At 53.1% G+C, this 22,544-nt stretch overlaps 1 protein-coding gene and 1 long non-coding RNA gene across 4 annotated transcripts in view; one reads left to right on the top strand and one right to left on the bottom strand.

The window, feature by feature from the left end:
• The first annotated feature begins 811 nt into the window (after positions 1 to 811).
• The window catches only part of ATP2A3 (ATPase sarcoplasmic/endoplasmic reticulum Ca2+ transporting 3), a 34,240-nt gene continuing 12,507 nt past the window's right edge, over positions 812 to 22,544 (top strand). For 2 of the 3 annotated variants that reach the window (XM_059150182.1, XM_059150181.1), the window contains exons 1-14: positions 812 to 1,110; positions 10,705 to 10,722; positions 10,991 to 11,073; positions 12,677 to 12,781; positions 12,955 to 13,093; positions 13,377 to 13,457; positions 13,572 to 13,657; positions 15,151 to 15,615; positions 17,239 to 17,327; positions 17,498 to 17,600; positions 19,112 to 19,243; positions 19,633 to 19,758; positions 20,935 to 21,153; positions 21,270 to 21,605. In XM_059150182.1, the coding sequence (XP_059006165.1) occupies positions 993 to 1,110; positions 10,705 to 10,722; positions 10,991 to 11,073; positions 12,677 to 12,781; positions 12,955 to 13,093; positions 13,377 to 13,457; positions 13,572 to 13,657; positions 15,151 to 15,615; positions 17,239 to 17,327; positions 17,498 to 17,600; positions 19,112 to 19,243; positions 19,633 to 19,758; positions 20,935 to 21,153; positions 21,270 to 21,605 (2,100 nt within the window). In that variant the 5' untranslated portion in view covers positions 812 to 992. The remainder of the gene's footprint in view (positions 1,111 to 10,704; positions 10,723 to 10,990; positions 11,074 to 12,676; positions 12,782 to 12,954; positions 13,094 to 13,376; positions 13,458 to 13,571; positions 13,658 to 15,150; positions 15,616 to 17,238; positions 17,328 to 17,497; positions 17,601 to 19,111; positions 19,244 to 19,632; positions 19,759 to 20,934; positions 21,154 to 21,269; positions 21,606 to 22,544) is intronic. The other variant, XM_059150183.1, reaches the window with a different exon arrangement.
• Positions 9,251 to 11,572, bottom strand: LOC131816949 (uncharacterized). Its single transcript, XR_009348243.1, has 3 exons — positions 11,485 to 11,572; positions 10,848 to 11,107; positions 9,251 to 9,492 (listed from the first exon to the last, which is right to left on the bottom strand). It is a non-coding gene; the product is annotated as an uncharacterized LOC131816949 (long non-coding RNA).

The following is a 22,544-nucleotide window of genomic DNA, read 5'->3' as shown; positions in this document are numbered from 1 at the left end:
GTAGACTGCTCTCCTTGCTCCTCCTTTTGGTGGGGTCAGTGGTTTCTGCCTTCAACAATTGGCTTTCCTGACCCGCAGCCCTTTCTCTTGTCACCCCTAGAGCAGACACTCAGAAAGCAAAGCGCTGGAATGGGGGTTCTTCAGTCACTCCCCCTTCGCCGCTCAGGATCACTGTCTCTGGGCGCCCTGGCCAGAGGCCTCCACCTCACCCCTTCAGGCCTTTAGGGAGCCCCGTGTCCACCTACGAAGTTACATTTCCTGCTGGGGTGAGGGTATGAGTCCAAGATAACAAGACTGGTTTCCTTTCACATATACCACTTCATTGTCTGAGGTTCGGTTGCATAAGGAATAACCGTGCAGTGCAAAAAATGTGTTAGAGATAAAGAAAGCACAAACTTCAAAAGAAGAATACATTAAGTAATCTCCGTAGATGCGTTTATTCACAGGCTTTTGGGTTCTCTCTAGATCCAGGGTCACCCTTGGCATAATTCCAATTTTCGGGGGGTAGGAAGCCCTTCCGTGGACACCTCTATTTTGCCACCTCTCTGGACCCAGGAAGGGGGTCCGCAGCCCGCCGCAGCTCTCCGCCCCTGGGGGCTCTCCCGACGGGGACTGACACCCCTGCAGACCACGCTCGGCGCACTCCTCGCAGGCTGCCTCAGTTCCCTCTTCCGCAGAACCCGCGAACCGCTTGGCCTCCCGGTCCAGGGGCGCTGCGGGGGCGGGGCGGCGGCGGGCTCCGAGGGCTGCCGGAAGGGGTGTGAGTGCGGGGGCGGGCTCCGCGCCGCCCCGCCCCAGGGAGGGAGCCCTGGGCGCCGCATCCTGGCGCCCGCCTCCGAAGCCGCTGCAGCCACTGCCGTCGGGGAAGGTCCCGGCGCTGACATGACATCGCGTGGCTCTCGCCCGGGCCCAAATTCCCGGCGCCCCGCGCAGTAGCCCCGCGAAGAGGCGGACTCGACGGTGCCGACCGCGAAGAAAATCAGGCGGGCGGCATGGAGGCGGCGCACCTGCTCACGGCCGCCGACGTGCTGAGGCACTTCTCGGTGACGGTCGAGAGCGGCCTGAGGCCGGAGCAGGTGTCTGACGCGCGGGAGCGCTACGGCCCCAACGGTGAGAGCGCGGGCCTGGCCGGGGAAGCTAGGGGCCGCACGCGCGGCGGTCTCAGTTTACTCTCCTACTCCGAAACCGGGGAGCGGTCCTCCCCCCCTTACAGCCTTCGGTCCCCGGAGGCTGGCAGGAAGCGAGAGCTCCGGAAACTTCTGCAGATGCCTTTGGGGCGCTCGGAGGGGCTGTGCGGCCACCTTCGCGGGAGGTTGGGCGGATTCCGGGTTTAGAGACCTGACGCCTGGCTCCCCTTCCCCCAAAACCTAGGGAACCGTGCGGTCCTTCCGAGCTTCCCACATACACCCCCGACCCTATCCACTCCCTTAAGCGTGAATCCAGGACTATGCGCTGTCCGCCCTGCAGCCTGCCCTCATCATGCAGATGCACACGCGGAGATCAGCTGGCCAGGGACCAGTCAGGGACCCTGAGACCCAGCCTCCCAGCTGGCCCTGAGGGTCTCCCTGAGGGCTCAGTAAAACCTGCAGAAGGTGCAGCTTGTCAGCTGGCAGCCTTGGTGCCCCCACCCCCACCCCCAGGTCTTCCTCTTTCAGCAGCCCAAGGCGGATGTGGCTGGCGGGAGTCAGTGGGGGCTTTGAACTGCTGAGGCAGGAGACCCACCTTTTGCGGGGGTTGGAGCGAGGCGGGGGCGGGGGGCGGGCCGACTCAAGGCCTCACTCAGGGATTTGCCAGGGAATGCCTTTCCCTCTTGTGTGACCTGGAGCAACACCTGACCATCTCTGGGCTGGGAGGGAGCCTTCCCGCTATAGCTGTTTGGGTGGAAATGGCATTATTTCTTCCTCAGCTTCAAAGGAGTTTGTGATTCTCCATCTGCCAGAAGGCATAACAAATACCAAGTACTATCCAGATGGGGCCCCAGGCACATTTGGAGGCCCTGTGAAGGTGGAAAATGTGAAGATCCCCTCGTCAAGTCACTTGCCACTCTCTTCATCCACCCCCATGGCATTGGGCACAATGTTAGGGATCCAGATGAAAATGTCCCCTCCATCCCCAAAGTGCAGCCTGGACCCACTTTGTGTTAGGACTTGGGGCCTCACCCATTCAGGGATCCCAGCCAGCCAGAAGGGAGAGTGCTCGGGCCTGAGTGTCTCATGGCTCAGGGATGGCTAAAATTACTGAGAGCTGTCAGAAAGGAAGCTTTGGGTTTTGTATTGGTTTATGAAAACCACCTCTTATATAAATATTATCTTTCTGGAGCAGAAATCCTTTTCCGAAAAAATTAGTTGCTATATTTAGTTGAGCTGTGGGAGGAACTAGAGAGATAAATATTATTTAATATCCTCCATTAGTGACTTGGCAGGGAGGGTGTCATTGCTGCTAGAGGGCAAGACAGCAGGACCTGTCCCTGAACCTTGGGGTGGGGGTGGGGGTTAGAGCAGCAGATCTGGGGTTCCATAGCCTCTTTTTTGCTGCTGTGGCCTCCATCTTGGGAGTCCTGAATCCCAAGGAAAACTGGAGACCCAGCCTTTGGTTCTGCCTCCAGACGCCCTGTGTAGCCCTGGGAAACATCCCTCTTCTTCCTGGTTCCCATGTGTTCATTGATCCAGCAGGGGGCTGCCTGAGAAGGGGGGAACCTCTCCTTCTTTCCTATGTTGTTTTGTGTGGGTAAGGGGATTTGGGGGTAAGCAAGCCACAGAGCATCTGTGTGAGGTGATGGATAAGGATGTTGGAGTATAGGTCCCTGAAGAGGTGGATGTGCATTCAGGGGATGGCAGGTATGCAGCCATTGGTTGGGGGCTGTTGATGGGTTCCCCTGGTTCCCTTGTGTTTTGGTAATAATAATAAAAGCTAGTGATCACTGAGCACTTACTATGTGCCAGGCACTCTTCTTAACATTTGCCTCTCTTATTTATTCCCCCAAACAACTCCATGAAAACAACTGTTGTAACTCCCCTTTTATGGAGGAGGTAACTGAGTCACCAGCATATTAGCTTGCCCAAGGTCCCACAATACTTGGTAGAACTGGTACTGGGTACCTAACCCTCTTTAGCCTCACTTTTTCTGTCTGTACAAGGGAGTCACTTGTTCCACAGGCCCTGGATCCGTGGTATTGGTGGCTGTGCTAGGAGGTGGGTTAGCTAGGCAGTAGCTATGCCAGCAATGCCACCAGCCTCACAGGGCCCCAGAGATCCCTCGGATCACTGACTGGCTTCTTCCTTTGGAAGCATTTCAGGGCTCTGGAAGTCCTCAGGTGAGGAGAGGGGAGCCAGTTGCCCCTTCCTGCCTCACACTCTTACTCTGATCAGCCCCAGCTGAAGAGGAGGCATGGGGGTCCTTTCTATAGGCACCGGGGAGGTCTTTCTCTCTTGGGTGATCTGGAGTGGTATACGCATCTCTTGGGTAGGGCTGACAGAGTTTTGAACCTTAGCTCTGCCCTCTTCATAGCTGTGTCATCCTAAATAAGCCACTTCTCTCTCTGTCTTGATTTCCTCATCATAGGGTTGCTTATAAGTGCGTACACCAAGCCATCCCTCCTTGTAGCAGAAGAGTCTGGGCCAGGCTCCAGGCCAGCTGGCTGGTGGGGGTGAGCCAAACCTACAGGTGGAGGGAAACACCCCAGGGACTAGTGTCCTCCCCCACCCAGGAGTCTATGCACCTGCAAAGTCGTTAGTGCTGGAAACCACAAAGAACTCATTTGCTTAAGTCCTAGGGTTTGCAAATTCTGCTGGTGGATGGAGGAAGGGAGGCTGTAAAGCAGGGACTGGAGGTCCTGCCCTGCCACCTTCTCTTCCTCCTTCCTCAGCAGTGCGGGTGAGTTTGCCACCCAGGAGTCCCCCATATGCACAGAACACAGCCTATCTCAACCAGTGAATAGACAATGTCCTCTGGAGCCCCAACAGGGCAGTGAGTAGGAGGCTCCTGGCCCAGCACCTCTTATGAGCATGCCCTTCTCTGTAGGTCCCAGAGGTGCCCACAGGACTCAGCTTCTTCCAGAGGCTTTCTACATCCTTTCAATTTTTTTTTTTTTTTTATGAAATTGTGCACAGAGTACAACATTCAGAGGGTACAGAAGACATTATAAAGTCTCCCTAGACCTGTCCCCAACCACAGTGTTCCCAGTGCTTTGTGTCTCCTTTCAAAGATATTCTGTGTACATACACATCTAGATCTGTGATCTTTTCTACGCAAACAGTAATGATCGTGAGTGCTGTTTTGCCCCTGTTTTTCCGTGATAATCACTCTTGGGGTCTGCAGTCTTCTTTGCAGAGTTTCATGTGGCTGTTGTAGTATTTCTTTGCCTGGCTTTTGGAGGGCACTTGAATTGTTCATAGCCTCTCCTATGACTCGTTACAAGGCATACTCTTGTCCTCACATCACTTGTCACACACTTGTCAATATTGCCAAAGGTTAAATTCCTAGAAGTGGAATCCTTGGGTCAAAAGGCATGTGTAGTGTAAATTTGACAGCTGTTATTAAGTTGTTCTTCTTAAAATAGACATGCCTGTTTCCACACCCCTGCACAACGGCAGTGCATTACCAGACATTTTGATCCGTGCCCATCGGGTGGTAAAGAAAGGGTCTTCTCATAGTTTTACTTTGCATTTCACTGTTTACAAATGGGGTTGGGCATTTTTCCATATATTTAGGAGCTATCTGATTTCCTCGTGTCCTTGAACGGACTGCCCATCACCTTTGCTGGATATGAGCCAGAGCAAGAGGCTGAATTGTGTTGGGCTTCTCCTCCCAAGTGCACCAACACCCAGTGGTCCTGGAGAGCCCAGTGATATAGGAGTCATGCAAGATCCCAGAAGTCTGGGGTTGTTCCCCTTCTGGGGGAGGGTCCCTAACAGGAACCAGAGCCTGCTATCCTGGGCCTTACACTGCCCATCTGTGTCATGGATACATTGGCACCAGAGCTGCAGGTGGAAGGAATGGCCAGATTTAGATTACTGCCAGTGGTCCCTGGGGCTGTGATCTTATCTCCTGCCTTCAGCCCAGACCCCAGCTGGCCTCTGGAACTCAGAAAATACAGATGTGTGGCCCTTGGAAAATTGGCCAAGGGGAATGGGGCCAAGCAGGAGGACGGGGTGAGGTCTGAGTGGTCCAAATCGCTGGGTGGCCTCAGGAAGACTTGTCCCTCCTTGACCTCAGTGTCCTCCTCAGTTACAGACATGGAACCTCTAAAGAGATCTCCTGAAGACCTTTCAGGATGTGAAATGGCTCTGGGATCTGAGGGAGGTTTGTTTTGCTTGCAGGTGTTGGTCTTTCAGGCTTCCTTGTAGATTTCACGCCCACTGGCCCTCTTGGACAGTCTTAGAGCCCCCTCCCAGGAGCAGCCACCCCTCCCTTTGTACCAGGAGCTCCCTGAGGCAGGGCTGAGTCTGTCCACAGTACACAGCTGGCACACAGCTGGCACACAGATGCTAAGCAACCCCGTTGCCAGGGTTTCCTAGTGCCAGATCAGCCAGGTTGGCTGTAGATCCCTGCACTGGGACAGCTGCTTCCCAAGGCCCCCTTGAGAGCAGGACCATGTTATCCACTCTAGGTAGGTCCTTGAGACCCAGACAGGACCAGGTGGGCTGGGTGGGGTCTGCTCAGTGAAGGCGTCTCCCTGACTCTGCAAGTGGTGATTTAATTGCTCTGTAAACCTGACCTTTGAGGACGACCTTGGTGAGCTCTTGCCTCTCCAGGCTGGAACCGACATTTAGAAGTTGAAATACCAGTTTCCAATGTTTTGAGATGAGAAGAAAGGAGTCGAGAGGGTAGATTAGGAGAGCAGGTGGTGCATGGAGCCTAGGGCAGCCTTGGCCCTGCACCCCACTTCTCCTGGGCTCCAGGCACTGGGCCCAGGGCCTTTAGCTGAACCATGGGGCAACTGAGTAAACAATTTAACAATTCTGTGAGGCTCTTTGTGGACCTAGGGATGACTCAGCCCCTCCCCACCCTGGAAGTGCTCAAGTCAGGTGCGGGTGGCCCTGATACTGATGACTGGTCAAGAAGGGCAGGGTGATAGGGAGAGGGGCTTTCCAGGAAGCCTTCCTGAGAGGCTGGGGGTTAGGGAAGGGTGCTCTGTGCAGAAGGAATGGCTTGAGCAAAATCTTGGAGCGGGAAAAAGCTCTAGCAAAACCAGGGAAGGTGGTAGCAATTCTGAGGCATTTCGCTTGGCTGGCAGACGGACATATGCCTAAGCCATAGGAGGATTCTGGATGGCCAGGTTCAGGCAGATCCAGGAAGGCCCTGAAGGTCATCCTAAGGTTGGTCTTAATTCTGCTGGCCAAGAAGAGCCATTGAGGGTCCATGAGTAGGGCACAGGCAGGGTCATTCACTCGCTCACAGATATTTTTGAGCACCTACTATATGCCAGGCACTGCTTCAGGCGTTGGAAACACTGGAAACACTGCACTTAACAAAAATCCTACTGGCATGGAGCTTCATTTTAATAACTAATATTATAGCTAATGTTTATTGAGTACTTACCATGTGCTGTGCCTGTTCTAAGAAATTTATGAATAGCATGTCGTTTAATCTTCACAGTGACTTTAAGAGGAGTTACTATTATACTTATTTTGCAGATGGGAAACTGAGGCACAGAATGGGTTAAGTAACTTTTCCATAGCCAGAGAACTTATCAAGAGTTAGAGCAAGACATGAACTTAGCCCTCTGGGCCAGACTCCTCGCTCTAAACCATGAAGCTTCTCTGATCATATACTCCTTTTTGCCTCCCCAGGACCCACAGACTAACTTCAGACCCCTCCAGGCCAGCCCCACATTGGGCATATGGGGGTGTAGGCCAACTCAATCTGGCATCAGTAACCCAGAGCAGGGGTTGTCTGGCAGAGTCCACCAGGTGAGAGGGCCAGAGCTACACTATTTCAGAAGAATAATGAGGGGTTACTTCCCACCAGGCAGGCCCAGCTAGGATGGGGGGAATTTTTCCTACTGCCATCTTTTCCTGCACAGCCTGGCGAATGACATCAAGAGGCAGGCAGGGCTGGGCCATTCTCTCCATTGAAAAAGTGGGATATCTGGCACTGCTGAGGGCTCAACTCCCTCCCCAACACAGCCGGAGGATAGCAAGAGGGAAATAACATCTAACGGGGATGCCTGGGGAGAGGCTGGGAGGGTGCTCTCCATTTAATCGCTGCTAGTCTCCTGGCCCCTCCTAGTTCCTCCATGGCCCAGAGAGCCAGTCATGTGAAGGGAAAATTGGATTGTCTGGGGTCTTGGCAGGATTAGAATTTGAAGAAGACCAGGCCTGAGGAGACAGAGCCTAGTAACTCTCAAAAAATGCTCACTAAAACCACCTGTGAGGATAGCAGAGCCTTTTGGGGCAGGGCTGATTTGGCTAGTGGTTCTGGGGTCACAATGGAGGGGTGAGTTAGTCGATGGGGTGAGGGCATCCAACCTAACAATCGGGACATAGGATGCCAAGTTCTCTCTCTCAAGTAACTTTGGCCAGGGAAGGCAGTGGGATGTTGTAGGAAGGCAGAACAGCTTAGGAGCTAATCAGGAGGTGCCAAGCAGGGGGACAAAAGCCAGACCACCTGAGTTCAGGGCTGCCACCTCCCAGCTGTATGACCACAAACTAGTCCTTCAACCTCTCTGTGCCTCAGTTGTCTGCTCTATAAAATGGGAATAATAATTGTCTCTTCCTTGTCAGGTTGTTGGGGACTCCCGTGAGAGTTAAAGCACTAGATGATGCATGGGACCTGGCACACTCAACACTAATAATTCAGCTGTAGTTATTCTAGCTCTGGAGGGCCCTCGTGTATGCTTTGTGTATGATACCTCCCCATCGATCTCCGGAAATAATGGAGGTAGAGCATTTGGCACGCTGCTTAGGACATAGAAGGTGCTCAGTAAATGTGGTTTTTATTAATAATGATGATAATCCTCACAGCAGCCCTTCAGGTTTGGGCTGGGTACCCTACCTTCCATATGAGGTTCAGGACTGCACTGGGGAGCCAGCTGCTCAGGCAAGACTAGAAACGTGTACATTGTCTGTGCAGAGGTAGGCAGGGCATCTTCTGTGACCTCGTGGCTGGCTGAGCCTTCCCCAAGGGAGTGGGTAAGGGTAGAAGGGGAACCTTGTAGGTCTGGGGAGAAGGGGGTGCCAGTCAGGATCCAGGAACAAACCCCATGTCTCAATGACTTAAAACAATACAGGTCATTTCTTCCTCACACTGTATGTATATACATATCTCAGTGGCAGGTTATCTGGGGGCTTCAGGTTTCCTATACTCTGTGATTCTGGTTCACAGAGCAGACACCATCTCACAGGTTGCTGGTTACCGGGCCACAGAGGGCCAGAGAGCTCTAGATCTGCACTGTCCAATACGCAGCCACTAGCCTTGGGTGGTTCTTTAAATTTAAAGGAATGAGAATTAAGTAGAATTTAAAATTTGGCTCCTCACTCACATTAACCACATTGCCAGTGCTCGGTAGGTATGTGCAGTTAGTAGCTACCGTATGAGACAGTGCAGCTAAAGGGCACTTCCATCAGCACAGAAAGTTCTCCAGGACACTGCCTTTCTAACTCCAGAGTCTCCTGCCACCACGTTAGTGCCCCTGCCCAGAACTAACTTGCATCCTTCTTTTTGTAACTTGCACGACGTCTGCAGTCCTACTATGTGTGCACAAGGGGGAAAGAATCAGAAGTATCTGGGGGAACAAATGACCACCATAGAGTGGCTACTGAGTCAGATTTTGGGTCAGAATGTGGAAGGGGAGATCACCCAGACAGACAGAGGGCAGCTTGTGGAGAACTCGAGCTGCTCTGTGTGCCCTGTGACATTGCTTCCCAACCCCAGGCCTTGACCCTGCTCAGAAAAAATGCCTTTATACGGTGGTCTAGGGGCTACATGCCTGACAGAGGGTAGGGGTGAGGGAGACCGCAGGAGGGATTCAGGTTAATCTTATGGATAAACTCTTCCTCTGGTCAGGAACCTTGAAGGCATTCACAGAGGTAGGGGGTTTAGAAGTCTCTCCTGGGTAGAGCGTGGCAGAAGCAGACTGATGTGTGTCATGAGGTTAGAACAGTTCTGTGCCAAGGCTGGTGCATGGCAGAGATGACCTCTACAGGACCCTGCTCCATTGGAGAACTGGCCCAGAAAACCAGACCTGGCCCTCCCCCTGCCTTTCCTGTTCACTTCAGCTAAATAGATCAGAAGGAAAAAGTCTGTTTGATTTTAATCTCAATGCAGGACACTGGAGATTACATTTTCCACGGAAAATGTCAGCTGTTGCCTAAAATAGGACTAGGGAGAAAAAGCTAGAAAATGTATTTTTAGGTTATATGTTTCCCTCCTGGGTTCCTGCAGTCCAGTGGGCTGCTTGATACTCTCCATGGTTCAGCTGCCAGGTGCCCCAGATCTTCCACACAGATGGTCTCAGGAGAGGGCTCCCACAGGAAAAGTCTTTGCTGATACCTGAGTGAAAAACAGGTGGGCAGATACATGGACCTGTGTCAAGAAGAAGGAAGAAGAAGGGAGAGCCAGCCTAGGGTAGAGGCTCAGAGTCTGCATTGCTCACAAGCTCCCAGGTGATGTCAATGCTGCTGGCCTGGAAACTCTACTCAGCAGCGGGGTTCGGGTAGGCTCAGTCTGGGAGGCACCCCAGACAGGCCTCAGCAGGACCTAAGCTCAGCCGATGGAGAGAGAGGCCCATTGGAATCCACCCTTTGAGGCCCAGCTCCTGCCTCTTCCCATAGACCTGCCTATTTGCTGTGTGATCTTGTTCAAGTCATGTTTCCACCCTGGGTCTCAGTTCTTGCAGCTGTGAAACAGGGTGAACACCTGCCCTGTCAACCTTTGGGCTGTTGGGAAGGAAGATTCAAAGACTTCAGGTACCCAGGTGACCCACTCTGTCTGGAATAAAAAGTGCTTCAGGAAATGTAAGAGATACAAATAGAGCTTGTAAAGTGACAGTAGGTCCTGGTGGTGTTTGGGAACATCATTCCTCAGAATGTTCTGTGGGTTGCAGACTGGACATATGGGATGGGGCTTGCCCCCAAGTAGAGGGGCTGGGAGAGGACAAGTTGAGACTCAACCTCCAGGAACTGAACCATGGCAGGTTAGACACTGCCTGGGATGCTGGCTGCTGAGGTCGTGTTGGAGGGCTCAGCAGGCTGGCCTGGCCATGCTGTAGGCCTTACCTCAGTGCTCCTGGAGGAGCAGGTATGTCAGAGGTAGCCTGGGCTGATGTTCTCAATTTGAGGGAGGGACTCCCTTGCTGTGGCCATGTGGGGCCTCGAATAGGATTGTGCAGCCATCTGAGAAAGAGCACTACAGGGGAGCTGTCAACTTACTGTGATCTCAGGGGTCCCGTCTCTCCTCCAGTTTGCTCCATTACTCCTCTGTACATGGGGGAGGGACCAGAAGGGCCCTCCTGGCTCTGATCTTGTCAGGCCATACCAGATCTTCCTTAACCAGGGTGGGATGAAGTGAGTGGAGGAATGGAAGCCTCTGGGCTCAGACCATCCATTCTGTGACCTCAGAGAGCTGTGGGAGCATGACTAGACCATTATGAAGGCCCGGGTAGGCACAGCTGGGAGAACGGCTGAGGCTCCTCCATGGTCCTACTGCATAATTCGGTTATCTCTTGTCTCCTCATGGCTCCTGTGGCTTGCCTGGATCCTGAAGAGCTCCCAACTGAGGAAGGTGAGTCTTGGGTCAGGGCAGGCTGCAAGGCCTTGAGCCATTCACTCTCGGGTTGTGTCCCTCCCTCTCCCCAACAGAGTGAGGATTTGCGGACATGCACCCCCCCCCACACCAGTATCACCCACCTATGCCTCTAAGGCCTCAGGCTCTTGCTCTTTGAATGGTAGGGAGGGAGTGGGCCAGGTGGTCTCCTAGGTGGTCCCAGCTCTGAATGAGGGTAGGTCAGTTGGTAAGGGACCCAAGGTTTACATGGTGCTCCAATTCTCAGGGAAGTCCCTGTGGGAGCTGGTGCTGGAACAGTTTGAGGACCTCCTGGTGCGCATCCTGCTGTTGGCTGCCCTGGTCTCCTTCGTAAGTAAGGCCCCATCGCACAGCATCAGAAAGCCTGGAAGGGAAAGCCAGGTTGGGGCAGTGCTCAGAGGCCCAGACTCTGAACTAGAGGTCTATTCTCTCAGCCATGGACATCCCTGGGCCTCTACCCATCCCCTTCCTTGCTCAGACTCCAGCTTCCCTTGCCTGAACCCTCAAAGCCTGCCCCCTACACACTGGACTGCTCCCATCTGTCCCCTTCCACTCTGGCTGTCAGAGTGAGCTTTCAGAAGCACAGGTATGATCCCCACCCCTCCCTGTCTTAGGGCACAACCTAAGCACTCAACCACAGCACTGTTGACATTTTGGACCAGATAATTCTTTGTCTGGAGGCTGTCCTATGAGCTCGGGAATATTTAGAAGCATTAGGAAGCATTCCGGACCTCTACTCACCAATGCCAGTGGTACTGCCCAGTTGTGACAGTCTAAAGTCTCCAGATATTGCCAAATTATCCTTCGTGGAGAGCCCCTTCCATGGTTTCCAGTGCCCCACAGAAGAATGTGGGCCTTAACCTCTTACAGCTTGTCTGTGGCTGCTCTCCTTTTGCCCCTCCCCCATTCTTACTGCCTGAACCCCTCCTGGACCTTGCTGGGCCCTGGGGAGGTGGAACACTACTTGTCACTGATGGCTGAGCAGCAGAAATCCGAAGGTAATGCAGGGAAATGGCCACCCTGAGAGTGGATGCAGTTCCTGCTCTTGGCCCTGTGCCCAGCAGGGCCTGGGGAGGAGACCTCATGTTGGTGACATGGAGTGCAGGGAAGCAGGGGCCCAGCCAGCTGTGTCTGGTCTTCCTGGCAACTGTTCTTGTGGAAACTGATGACTCTTTTTTTTTTTTAATATAATTTTTATTTTTTATAAACATATATTTTTATCCCCAGGGGTACAGGTCTGTGAATCACCAGGTTTACACACTTCACAGCACTCACCAAAACACAGAAACTGATGACTTTTACAGAGAAAAAAGCCTGTCGGGGCAGGTGCCTTATAACAGCTTAGCTAAAATGGTGTCAGCACCCCTCCACAGTGCGATGGACACTCTGAGACCTGTGGAAGGGAGTGAGAAGTACCCCCCTTGGGCCAAGAGGTGGGAATAGGACTTTAACCAGGTATTCTACCTCCAGGCTTGGGCTCTGGCTGGAGTTATGCCTCTCTGGCCAATGGACTTCAAAATGAGCCTGTAGCGGGAGCATCTGGGTTTGCTAACACACGGACTGCAGGGCCTCACCCCAAAGTTTCTGACACAGGAAGACTGGGATAGACCCCAAGAATTGCGTTTTTAGCAAGTTTCCACGGGATACTGCGGTTGCCAGTCTGGCATCAAACTTGGAAAACCACAACTAGGCAGAGAGTGAGACCTCCAGCTCTACAACTGCCCAACATCCTGAAAGTTGGCTGGGTGGGGCGTGAATGGTGGCAGTCACTGCCTACAGATAAGCCAAGGCCTCCGTGCAGCCCTCTCCCAGCCCAGGCCTCCCCAGGGCTATCTCTTCCAAGGCAGGAGGCAGCAGACCCAGAGTATAAAGGAAATAGGGAGCAGCCCCTGGGCCACAGAAGAGCCCCAGCTCACCAGCTCTGACTCCATAGGTCCTGGCCTGCTTCGAAGAGGGTGAAGAAACCACAACAGCCTTCGTGGAGCCCCTGGTCATCATGCTGATCCTTGTGGCCAATGCTATCGTGGGCGTATGGCAGGTGGGAGGCCCAGAGGAGGGCCTGGGCCTTCAGGTGTCCCGGCTGTTCCATGTGACCGCCACTTGGTGTTAAGAGTCCTGCAGCTCCATCCCGGGCGCCAGGGGTGTCATTCCAAGGGGTCAGCCTGCAAGGGCCAGTGAGGGCAGACCACCTACCTGCCTCCTGTTCTATAGGAACGCAATGCTGAGAGTGCCATTGAGGCCTTGAAGGAGTATGAGCCTGAGATGGGCAAGGTGATCCGCTCAGACCGCAAAGGTGTGCAGAGGGTCCGAGCCCGGGACATCGTCCCTGGAGACATCGTAGAGGTGGCAGGTACACTGGGGGTGTCTTTCCATTATGTGATGCTGGTGAGCCCTTCCCTCTCTGTACTCCCATCTTTCTGGCTATACACACAGAGTGGGGAGCTGTGGGATCCTTCCAAAGCTCTTCGGCCAAAACCTTGTTGGACAGATAAGGACACTGTGAGCGAAGGAGCAGCATCTATCTCAGGGATCACAGCCTAGGCCCCTACCTCTCACCCTTGGTTCCTGACAGTTCTCCTGGCTCCGCCAAGGGGTGGCGCCCAAAGCCACACTCGGCAACTCTCTCTCCACAGTGGGAGACAAAGTACCCGCTGACCTCCGCCTCATCGAGATCAAGTCCACCACCCTGAGAGTGGACCAGTCCATCCTGACAGGTGAGGCCCAGAGGCCAGGGCTGAGCAGGGCTGAGCAGGGCTGAGCAGGGCTGAACAGGTCCAGGCATGGGGGTGTCTTCATGTAGGGTTTCCCATTTCTGATTCCGTGACCAGGTGAATCCGTGTCTGTCACCAAGCACACAGATGCCATCCAAGATCCCAGAGCTGTGAACCAGGACAAGAAGAACATGCTATTCTCTGTAAGTTCCTGCGATGGCTGGAGCCTTTGTCTGGACACTGATAATAAAAACTTTAACATTCAATCAGTTAAAACCCAACAAGAATGAACCTCATCAATTATTGACAATATGTACAAATTTATAGTACTGGTAACAGCTTGTGTTTACTCAAGCCTGTGTGCCTGCAACTGTTCTAAGCCCTTTACGTATATTTAGTCCTCGCGGTGCTTTTAAAATAAGTACTCTTATTATTTGCATTTTCCAGGTCACACAGCCAGTGAATGGTAGAGCTGGGATGTGAACTCAGACATTCTGAACCCAGAGCTTTTCCTCTTACCTGCTAGGCTTATCCTGCTTTAAACTGGAGAGGGACAGAGCTAGCCTATAATCACCCAGTGGAGATTCCTCTAGTGATAAGCGTTGTCAAAGTGGTGGAGTCCATTTCTCAGATGGGAAAACCAGCTCAGCACTGGTGGGCATGATAGGCCTCTGAGGCCTCAGAGAGAGCACTGATGCTTACAAGCTGCCCAGAAACAGCCTGAAGCTGAACATGGAAGCCACAAGGATGGGTCAGGCCATTTGGCCGTGGCCCAGGGCACCAAGTTATAAGGCTAGAAAAACTCCCCAGAAGCGGACAGAGATGGAGAAAGCAATACTCACCCAGAGTTCTTAAGGTGACCCCTCCTGCTTAGATGTATGGAAGCCTTAGACAAGCTGCTTTGAAGTGAGGAGGGCACTCTACAAGGCAAGATCAAGCATCAGCAGCTGTTACTAGGCAGCTTTCTAAGGAAGACGCTCTGGCTAACTGCAGATTATTTCCTTAGCTGAGGGGCCTGCAAGTGGGCGGACGCATGGAGGAGTGGAAGTTTCGTTGCTCAGGACAAAAGAAGAGAAGCTGAGGTTACGAGAGGTCCCTACCTTTTCTCCAGCCTCAGCACAGGGCACCTTTCTGAAGGGTACCACGTCATTAGCCTCCTCTGAGCAGCTCCTTTCTTGAACCATTTTATACAAGCTAGAAGCTCAAGGCTAATTAGCCTTTTTACCGGGACTTAGGGATTTTACGTGGGCCTTGGGATTGGATGGACTTAAGCTCAGATTTTCTGGATTCTTCAGCAAATATTTACAGATCATTTACCTAGGATCACAGTCAGCCTGGCACTCCCATGTGGCCACGTTGGCTTTTTACAAATCACATTTTTATAGGTTGGTATTGTGCTGTGCTAGTCAGTCACATAGTCTGTATTGGTCCAGTGCTTCGTGTGCCAGGCCTCGTGATAGGCACTGGGGATACAGTGCTGAACCAAGTCCTTGCCTTCGTGGAGCTAACACTGTCATGGGGATGCCAGCCACGGCTTAGCACTAGATAGCTTCATAAGCCTGGGAGCATTAAGTGACATGGAGAAAAAAACAAGCCAAGTAGGGGGATAGGAATGCTATGGTAGCCTGAAGAGGTCAAGGGGTCCCAGGCCCCTGCGGGGATGCTAAGCAGCCCTTCTTGTCTCTCCGTTGGCCAGGGCACCAACATTGCATCGGGGAAGGCCCTGGGCGTGGCAGTGGCCACAGGCCTGCACACAGAGCTGGGGAAGATCAGGAGCCAGATGGTGGCAGTGGAGCCAGAGCGGACGCCACTGCAGCGCAAGTTGGATGAGTTTGGGCGGCAGCTGTCCCATGCCATCTCCGTGATCTGTGTGGCTGTGTGGGTCATCAACATTGGCCACTTTGCCGACCCGGCCCATGGTGGCTCCTGGCTCCGTGGCGCCGTCTACTACTTCAAGATTGCCGTGGCCCTGGCGGTGGCCGCCATCCCTGAGGGCCTCCCGGCTGTTATCACTACATGCCTGGCTCTGGGCACACGGCGTATGGCACGCAAGAATGCCATTGTGCGGAGCCTGCCATCTGTGGAGACCCTGGGCTGCACCTCCGTCATCTGCTCTGACAAGACGGGCACCCTCACCACCAACCAGATGTCTGTGTGCCGGGTGAGTGGCTGCAGCCGGCTAGGGGTCCCGCTGGTGTTGCTGTGTGAAGCTCAGCAGGCTGGACTCCTTCTTGGGGCTGCCCCTGACTCCTTTTTGGCAGGGAATGGAGGAGCGAACCTGTGGGCTGCCCGCAAGGTGGGGAGCAGATCCTTTTCCATGGGGCAGAGCAGCAAGGTCTGGCCAGATGTGTATCACTAGGACCCAGATATCACTGTACAGCCCTGGCAGGTCATTGTCTGTCTGTGAACCTCAGTTTCTTCATCTGAAGTTTGGGTATGCAAGCTTGGACAGACAACCATAAAGGATACCGCAGGGGGTCAACTACAGCCTTGGCATCTGAGCCAAGCTGGGCCTGGACCCAACCAAGTTCTGTCCCGCTCCTCCATCACTCCACAGTCGATGCCCGTCACCAGTCACCAGATATGCCAGCTCCAGTGACCTGGGCAGGGCTGGGAAAGGAATTATTCATTTCCTGGCCTTCAATCCCAGATCCTGGGCTTGTTGCCTGTATGTTCCAGGCATTCTGGCTGAAACTCCAGTAGGCCTATGGGGCAGAGGGGTGGGTGGGTAGTGGTGAGTGCTGTGGGTTTCCCACCCCTCTTAGAGTCCCCAGTCATTCTTCTCCCACATCTGCTCCCATGATCTGCCCACTGAGAAACTCAGACTCTGTATCCAAAACCTTGAAGCCCAAAACCTTGGGGAAGGGGAAGGAAGCCCTGCCACAGGGGAAGGGGCACAAGCAAGTTTTTTATTCTGCATCCCCTGACCTGTTAAAATCTCTAGGAGGACTTCATTGGAACAGAGTGTTCCTTCATTGAAATAAAGGTTTGAAAAACATACTGCAGGGAAGTTGTACAGGCCTTACTTGCTGGGAGGGGGCCGAAGAAACTTGACTTCTCAGGAGGTTTGCTGGCTGGAGGGCTTCTCCCTAGTCCCCTCAGGAGTAGGGAGGGGAGCACAAAGAAAGGGACATTTGTTGAGCACCTACTGTGTGCTGAGCTGGCCATTGACTTGGAAATGTACACCAAGGCAATTTCTAGGAAACAAGAATTATCTCCTTGGTAAAGCTGGCTTCCAGGCAAGAAAATGGGCCACCCTGGGAGGGATAAAGCCCTGACACTGAGATGCACGGGTAGGGTCTGGGTGACCCAGCAGGCCCTGGAGGAAAGAGCTCGCTGTCTGAGAACACCTTTGGGCAGGGGTCTGTGTCTCAGAGGAGTATGTGGGTTTCCACCCTTAGAGGCCAGGAACTCATCCTTTCAAGGGGGAAAAGAGAGGCAGCTGTACTCGGATCCCACTCTCTTCTCCTGTTACCAGTGGAGAAACTAATGCTCTGGTGCTCAGCCAGGAGTCACATAACAAAATGGGCAAGGATCCAGGCTTCCTACCCCGTGTCAGGGCTCCATCCGGGACACTGAAGAATCTGCCATATACCCCTCAGGGGTCCAGAGCAGAGGCCCTGCCTTGGCCTGAACCCGACTCTTCCAGACCTTGGCAATAGGGAAGGCCAGCAGCTTCTTTAGGAGCCCAGAGGATCCCACCTTGGGTCAGGCTCTATTCAGAATGGCTGCCCAAAGAGGAGAGAAGTGAGGGCTTGCCTAAGCATGCCTCTGTGCTCCCCAGATGTTCGTGGTAGCTGAGGCCGAAGCGGGCTCCTGCCGTTTGCACGAGTTCACCATCTCAGGCACCACTTATGCCCCGGAGGGTGAAGTGTGAGTGCTGGGCAAGGGGTTGCAGGTGGGCAGGGTTCCCCGGGGACCTGGGCTACACCAGAGAGCTCAGAGAGCTGTGAGTGGGCAAGGCTTCCTGGGGTGGGATCGAGAGGCCATGTACCTCCCAGGGATGGGGCCAAATGCCCTTGTACCAAGACCCAGCCCCACAGGAGACAGGCGGAGCGGCTCGTGCGCTGTGGGCAGTTCGATGGGCTGGTGGAGCTGGCGACGATCTGTGCCCTGTGCAATGACTCAGCGCTGGACTACAATGAGGTGGGACCCAGCTCTCTTCTGTGACCTCACTAGTGTCCGGGTGCCCAGGACAGACCGTTCTCCCAGAGTCTCAAAACTCCCAGGATTGGCAGTCCCTGCCCCTTTGGAGTGCCACACCCCAGGAACACTGCCACCCCTGAATACCCCTACTGCCCCTCCTTTTGCACACTGGCTTTGAAGTTGTGCCCTAGGGCTCTTGGGCTGTGGAAGACTAATGTAAGGGACTGGAGTGCCAGGGTGTCTAGAGGAAGAGATTTGGGAAATAGGACTAGAGAGGGTGTTTAAAGTAGAAGACACAGCCCAGGAAAGTCCCACAAGTCATAACCTGATGTGATGCAGGCAGTGAATGCCCTTACCTGCTGCTCGAGCAGTGGAATGGAACATGCGTGAAGATACTCCTGCCTGGAGAAAGGACTTGACCAGACCAAATCATGTTCCATAATAAGCTGAAGGCAGTAGGCAGCCACCAAGCAGTTTTGTTTTGTTTTTTTTAAATATAACTTTCTTTTTTTTTTTTTTTTTTTTTAGATTTATTTATTTGACAGACAGAGATCACAAGTAGGCAGAGAGAGAGGCAGAGAGAGAGAAGGGAGGAAGCAGGCTCCCTGCTGAGCAGAGAGCCCCTTGATCCCAGAACCCTGAGATCATGACCTGAGCCGAAGGCAGAGGCTTTAACCCACTGAGCCACCCAGGCGCCCCAACCACCAAGCAGTTTTGAGCAGGGAAGTGATAGGGTCAGAACTGCATTAACAGATCACCTGAGCTTCTGTGTGGAGAATGGAACAGGGCAAGACTGGATTCAGGAGCCCCTGTGTGGTCCTCCAGGTCAGAGAGTTGTTAGCTAGGGCTTCAGGGAAAGGGAAGAAAGCTTGGGTTAGAGATTTAGGATGGGACTTGGTGACTAGTTAGGTGAAAGAGAGAGAGGGTACCTCCTGGTTGCTGTCCTGGCTGGGACAGTCACCGGAGCGGCAAATATAGGGAGAAGGGAAGGTGACTTGAGGGTCATTAAGGAACCAAGTCCAACAGGCAGCAGTTAGATTTGTGGGCTCGGAGTTCAAGGGAAATGTCACTGCCAGGCTGGGCACTGGAAGTCAGGCACATGAAAAGTGGGGAAGCGGGGGGTATATGAGGCCTCAGGGAGAAAAGGTGCGAGAGAAGGAGCAGGGCCTGGACAGCAGAGTCTAGAAAGAGGAATGTGGGGAATCTGGGGAAGGAGGCTGAGAAGGAGCCTGCGGAGAGAGAGGTGGATGGCGGGAAGGATCCATGTTTACTGGTGCCTGGGTGGGCAGGGGGGCGGCGTGGTCAGAAGGGAAGGAAAGTCTCAGTATCAGACACTACCCAGACCCCATGACAGCTGGACTGGGAAGGGCCCCACTGGCTTGATGCAAAGGAGGTTAGAGGTACCTGTGGTAAAGGGAGCTCCAGGGGTCAGGGGGTGAGTGGGAGGTAAGGCTTGGGGGTCCCCTGGAGGAGACCCTGCTATTCACACCCTGTATTCTGGGCCCCACCAGGCTAAGGGCGTGTATGAGAAGGTGGGAGAGGCCACGGAGACGGCTCTGACTTGCCTGGTGGAGAAAATGAATGTGTTTGACACCAACCTACAGGCCCTATCGCTGGTGGAGCGAGCCAGCGCCTGCAATGCGGTGAGCAGAGTGAGGGCTCCGGCCACAGGCCTCGTAGCTGGGCTTCTGGGCATCTAGAGAAGAAAGAGAAAAGGACAAGGTCTTGGGAGTCTCTGGGAGGAGGCCGGACCTCAGACCCTAATAAGACTGGGCTAGAGAGAAGAGGAAGGAAAAGACTGGAGTGTGGGCAAGGACCCAGAGTTGGGAAGTGTACAGCATGGTCAGGAAGTGACAACCTTGTGGCGTTTCTCAGGCTGAAGAGGGAGCTGGGGGCTCAAATGTCAGGATGAGAGAAGGGATAGACACCATCCCATAGGGAGCAAGAGGCTCTTTTCCAGGCAGCTGGGAAGAAAGCAGTTAGGCTCTGCCTGGCTCTGCCCCTCACATCCTGACCCTTCTGACCCCTATAGGTCATCAAGCAGCTGATGCGGAAGGAGTTTACTTTGGAGTTCTCCCGAGACAGGAAGTCCATGTCCGTATACTGCATACCTACTAGCCCTGACCTGGCGGCCCAGGGCAGCAAGATGTTTGTGAAGGTGGGACCTGCCTAACTGGCCTGGGGCTTCTGTGCATGAGGAGTCCCTGGGAGATCTAATCTTCAGTCCTCTGAAGAGCTAGTGACTACAGTTATGGGGGACAGAGGGAGGTGGGAGGCCCATTGTCAAAGCAGTGAATCTGGAATGAGGGTGGTCAGCCCGCCATGGGGAACTGGGGACAGGATCCAGTCTTGGTGGAGATAAAGCTAGAGCCAGACACCAAGGCCTGCCACTCACCATGGTCCCAGCTCTAGACTGAGGCACTGCCTTGTCACATGACTTTGGGGTCTCCTATGCTCCTCCCTGGGCCTCAGTCTCCCCTTCTGAATGGCAAGGTTAAGCTGGAAGGTCTCAGAAGCCTTTCACCTCTGAACGGTGTATTGAGGTAGTTGGTGCCCATCTTTGGTGCTACATGTTCTGGAAACTGAGTCCTAGGGAGGGAAGTTTCTCATCTAGACTTTTGCCCATCGCAGGGCCTCTCACTGCTTTTCAACTGAAGTAGGAATGACAGCCCTAATTTCACACTGAAATGGAGATTTTAAGCCCTTTTGAAATGAAAGCCTTCTGTATTGGGAATCTCAGGCCACTTTGAAAATTTAGCATTTGGAGTGCCCTTTGGAGGAGAGGGAGGAGGCATTGATGGAGAGTTTAGACGCTATTTCCAAGATGAGAATAGGAGCAAGACCCCAAGGTGAGACTCCAAGGCTGCTGAGGAACCTGTCACCCCCAAGAATACCTTCCCAGAGCCTCACCTTCAGCATGGCTCTATTTCTGGTCCCCAGGCAGGGCTCAGCCTGCCTCCTGTTGCTGAGACCCCTACAAAATTGGGATCCCAGCAGTACTGGATTGGCAGGGTTGCAGTGCCTGTAGGAGGGCTGCCAGTTCTATCCCCACCTCCCCAAATGCTGCAGCAGACCTTCTCAGCCTTGAATTGGTAGGGGGAGGGTACCCTCCAATGGTCAGCCACAACCCCTATTCCTTTTGGGTTTCCTCACAGCGAGGTCCCCTTGATTCTCACTCTGAACTTTCAAAGAATGGAATCTGGTCCTTATTTCACTTTGTGTCCTCTTGGATGGCCTTTTCCCATGCCTGGGCCTTAACTTCCTCAGTTGGGCAAGAGGGGAAGGAAGGGGTCCTGACTGACAAGAGTTGCCTCTCCCCTCCCCCATGATGCAGGGGGCTCCTGAGAGTGTGATTGAGCGCTGCAGCTCAGTCCGAGTGGGAAGCCACACGGTACCCCTGAATGCCACCTCCAGGGAGCAAATCCTGGCCAAGATTCGGGACTGGGGCTCAGGCTCAGACACATTGCGCTGCCTGGCGCTGGCCACTCGGGATGCACCCCCACGGAAGGAGGATATGCAGCTGGACGACTGCAGCAAGTTTGTGCAGTACGAGGTGGGTGGCAGGGCAGAGCCCCTGGGCTGGGAGCTGTGTGTCTCCCTGCAAAGGCTGGGCAGGTAGGAGGTTGAGCATGGGCCCAGACCCCACTTGCATCTGCCCCCTCCCTACAGACGGACCTGACTTTTGTGGGCTGCGTGGGCATGCTGGACCCCCCAAGGCCTGAGGTGGCTGCTTGCATCGCACGCTGCCACCAAGCTGGCATCCGTGTGGTCATGATCACAGGGGACAACAAAGGCACAGCTGTGGCCATCTGCCGCCGGCTTGGTATCTTCGGGGACACAGAGGACGTGGTAGGGAAGGCCTACACAGGTCGCGAGTTCGATGACCTCAGCCCTGAGCAGCAGCGCCATGCCTGTCGCACAGCATGCTGTTTTGCCCGTGTAGAACCTGTGCACAAGTCCCGGATCATAGAGAACCTACAGTCCTTTAACGAGATCACTGCCATGGTGAGGCCACCAGATGGGAGCCTAGTGGAGGTGGGGAGGTGTGGAGGGAACACTGGCCATGGAGCTTAGCAAGAGCAACACATACAACCTCTGCCTCTGATTCATTCTTATTTTTTCAAACATTTTATTACAAAAAAAATCTCAAACACAGAAAGAAATGAAAATAGTTTTATAGCAAACACCTGTAATATCTATGATCTAGATTCTACAAGTAACATTCTATTTGCTTTGCAAATACCTATCTATCTATCCAAACTTAATCCATCTTTTCTTAAATAAATTTCAAAGTAAGTTGCAGACGTCAGTACACTTCACCTTCACATAATTTAGAATCCATGCTCTAGAGAGTAGCATTTTTTTGTGGTTCTATTTCTTTTCCTTTTTGAGGCAAAACTTACATGCAATAAAATGCACAATCTTGAGCATATCATTCATTTGATGTGTTTTGATAAGTGCAGACACACCTTTGCATGTCATCTACACCCTTATCAAGATGAGGAACATTACTACAGACACAAGAAGTTCCCTCATGTACCTTCCCCAATGGGCTCTCCTCTCACAACAGGCCATTTTTTCACCATAAATTGCCTGTCCTAGATTTTCATATGAATGGGATCATATAGTATGCACTCTTGTGTCTGGCTTTTTTCTTCTGAAATTTATCCATGTTTTTTGGGTATCAGTAGATGACTGCTTTTTTATCATTAGTAGCATTCCACCATGTAAATATAACCACAGTTTACCCATTCACCTTTGGATGGACCTTTTGTTTGGGCCCAGTTTTTGTCTCATTCTTCATTACAGACCTATTTGCAACACTGATCTGATTCTTGATCCTAGTCTCACTCCTGACTTAGCCTCTGTTGGCCTTCACCCCCACTCCTTCATCTTGACTTTAATATTAACCTGTGACCCATTCTTGACCTTGACACCGAGTTG

Source organism: Mustela lutreola, chromosome 15, assembly GCF_030435805.1.
Source record: "Mustela lutreola isolate mMusLut2 chromosome 15, mMusLut2.pri, whole genome shotgun sequence".
Lineage (NCBI taxonomy): Eukaryota > Metazoa > Chordata > Mammalia > Carnivora > Mustelidae > Mustela > Mustela lutreola.
The sequence above is the reverse complement of the archived record's forward strand: the minus strand, read 5'-3'. Positions and strand labels throughout refer to the sequence as shown.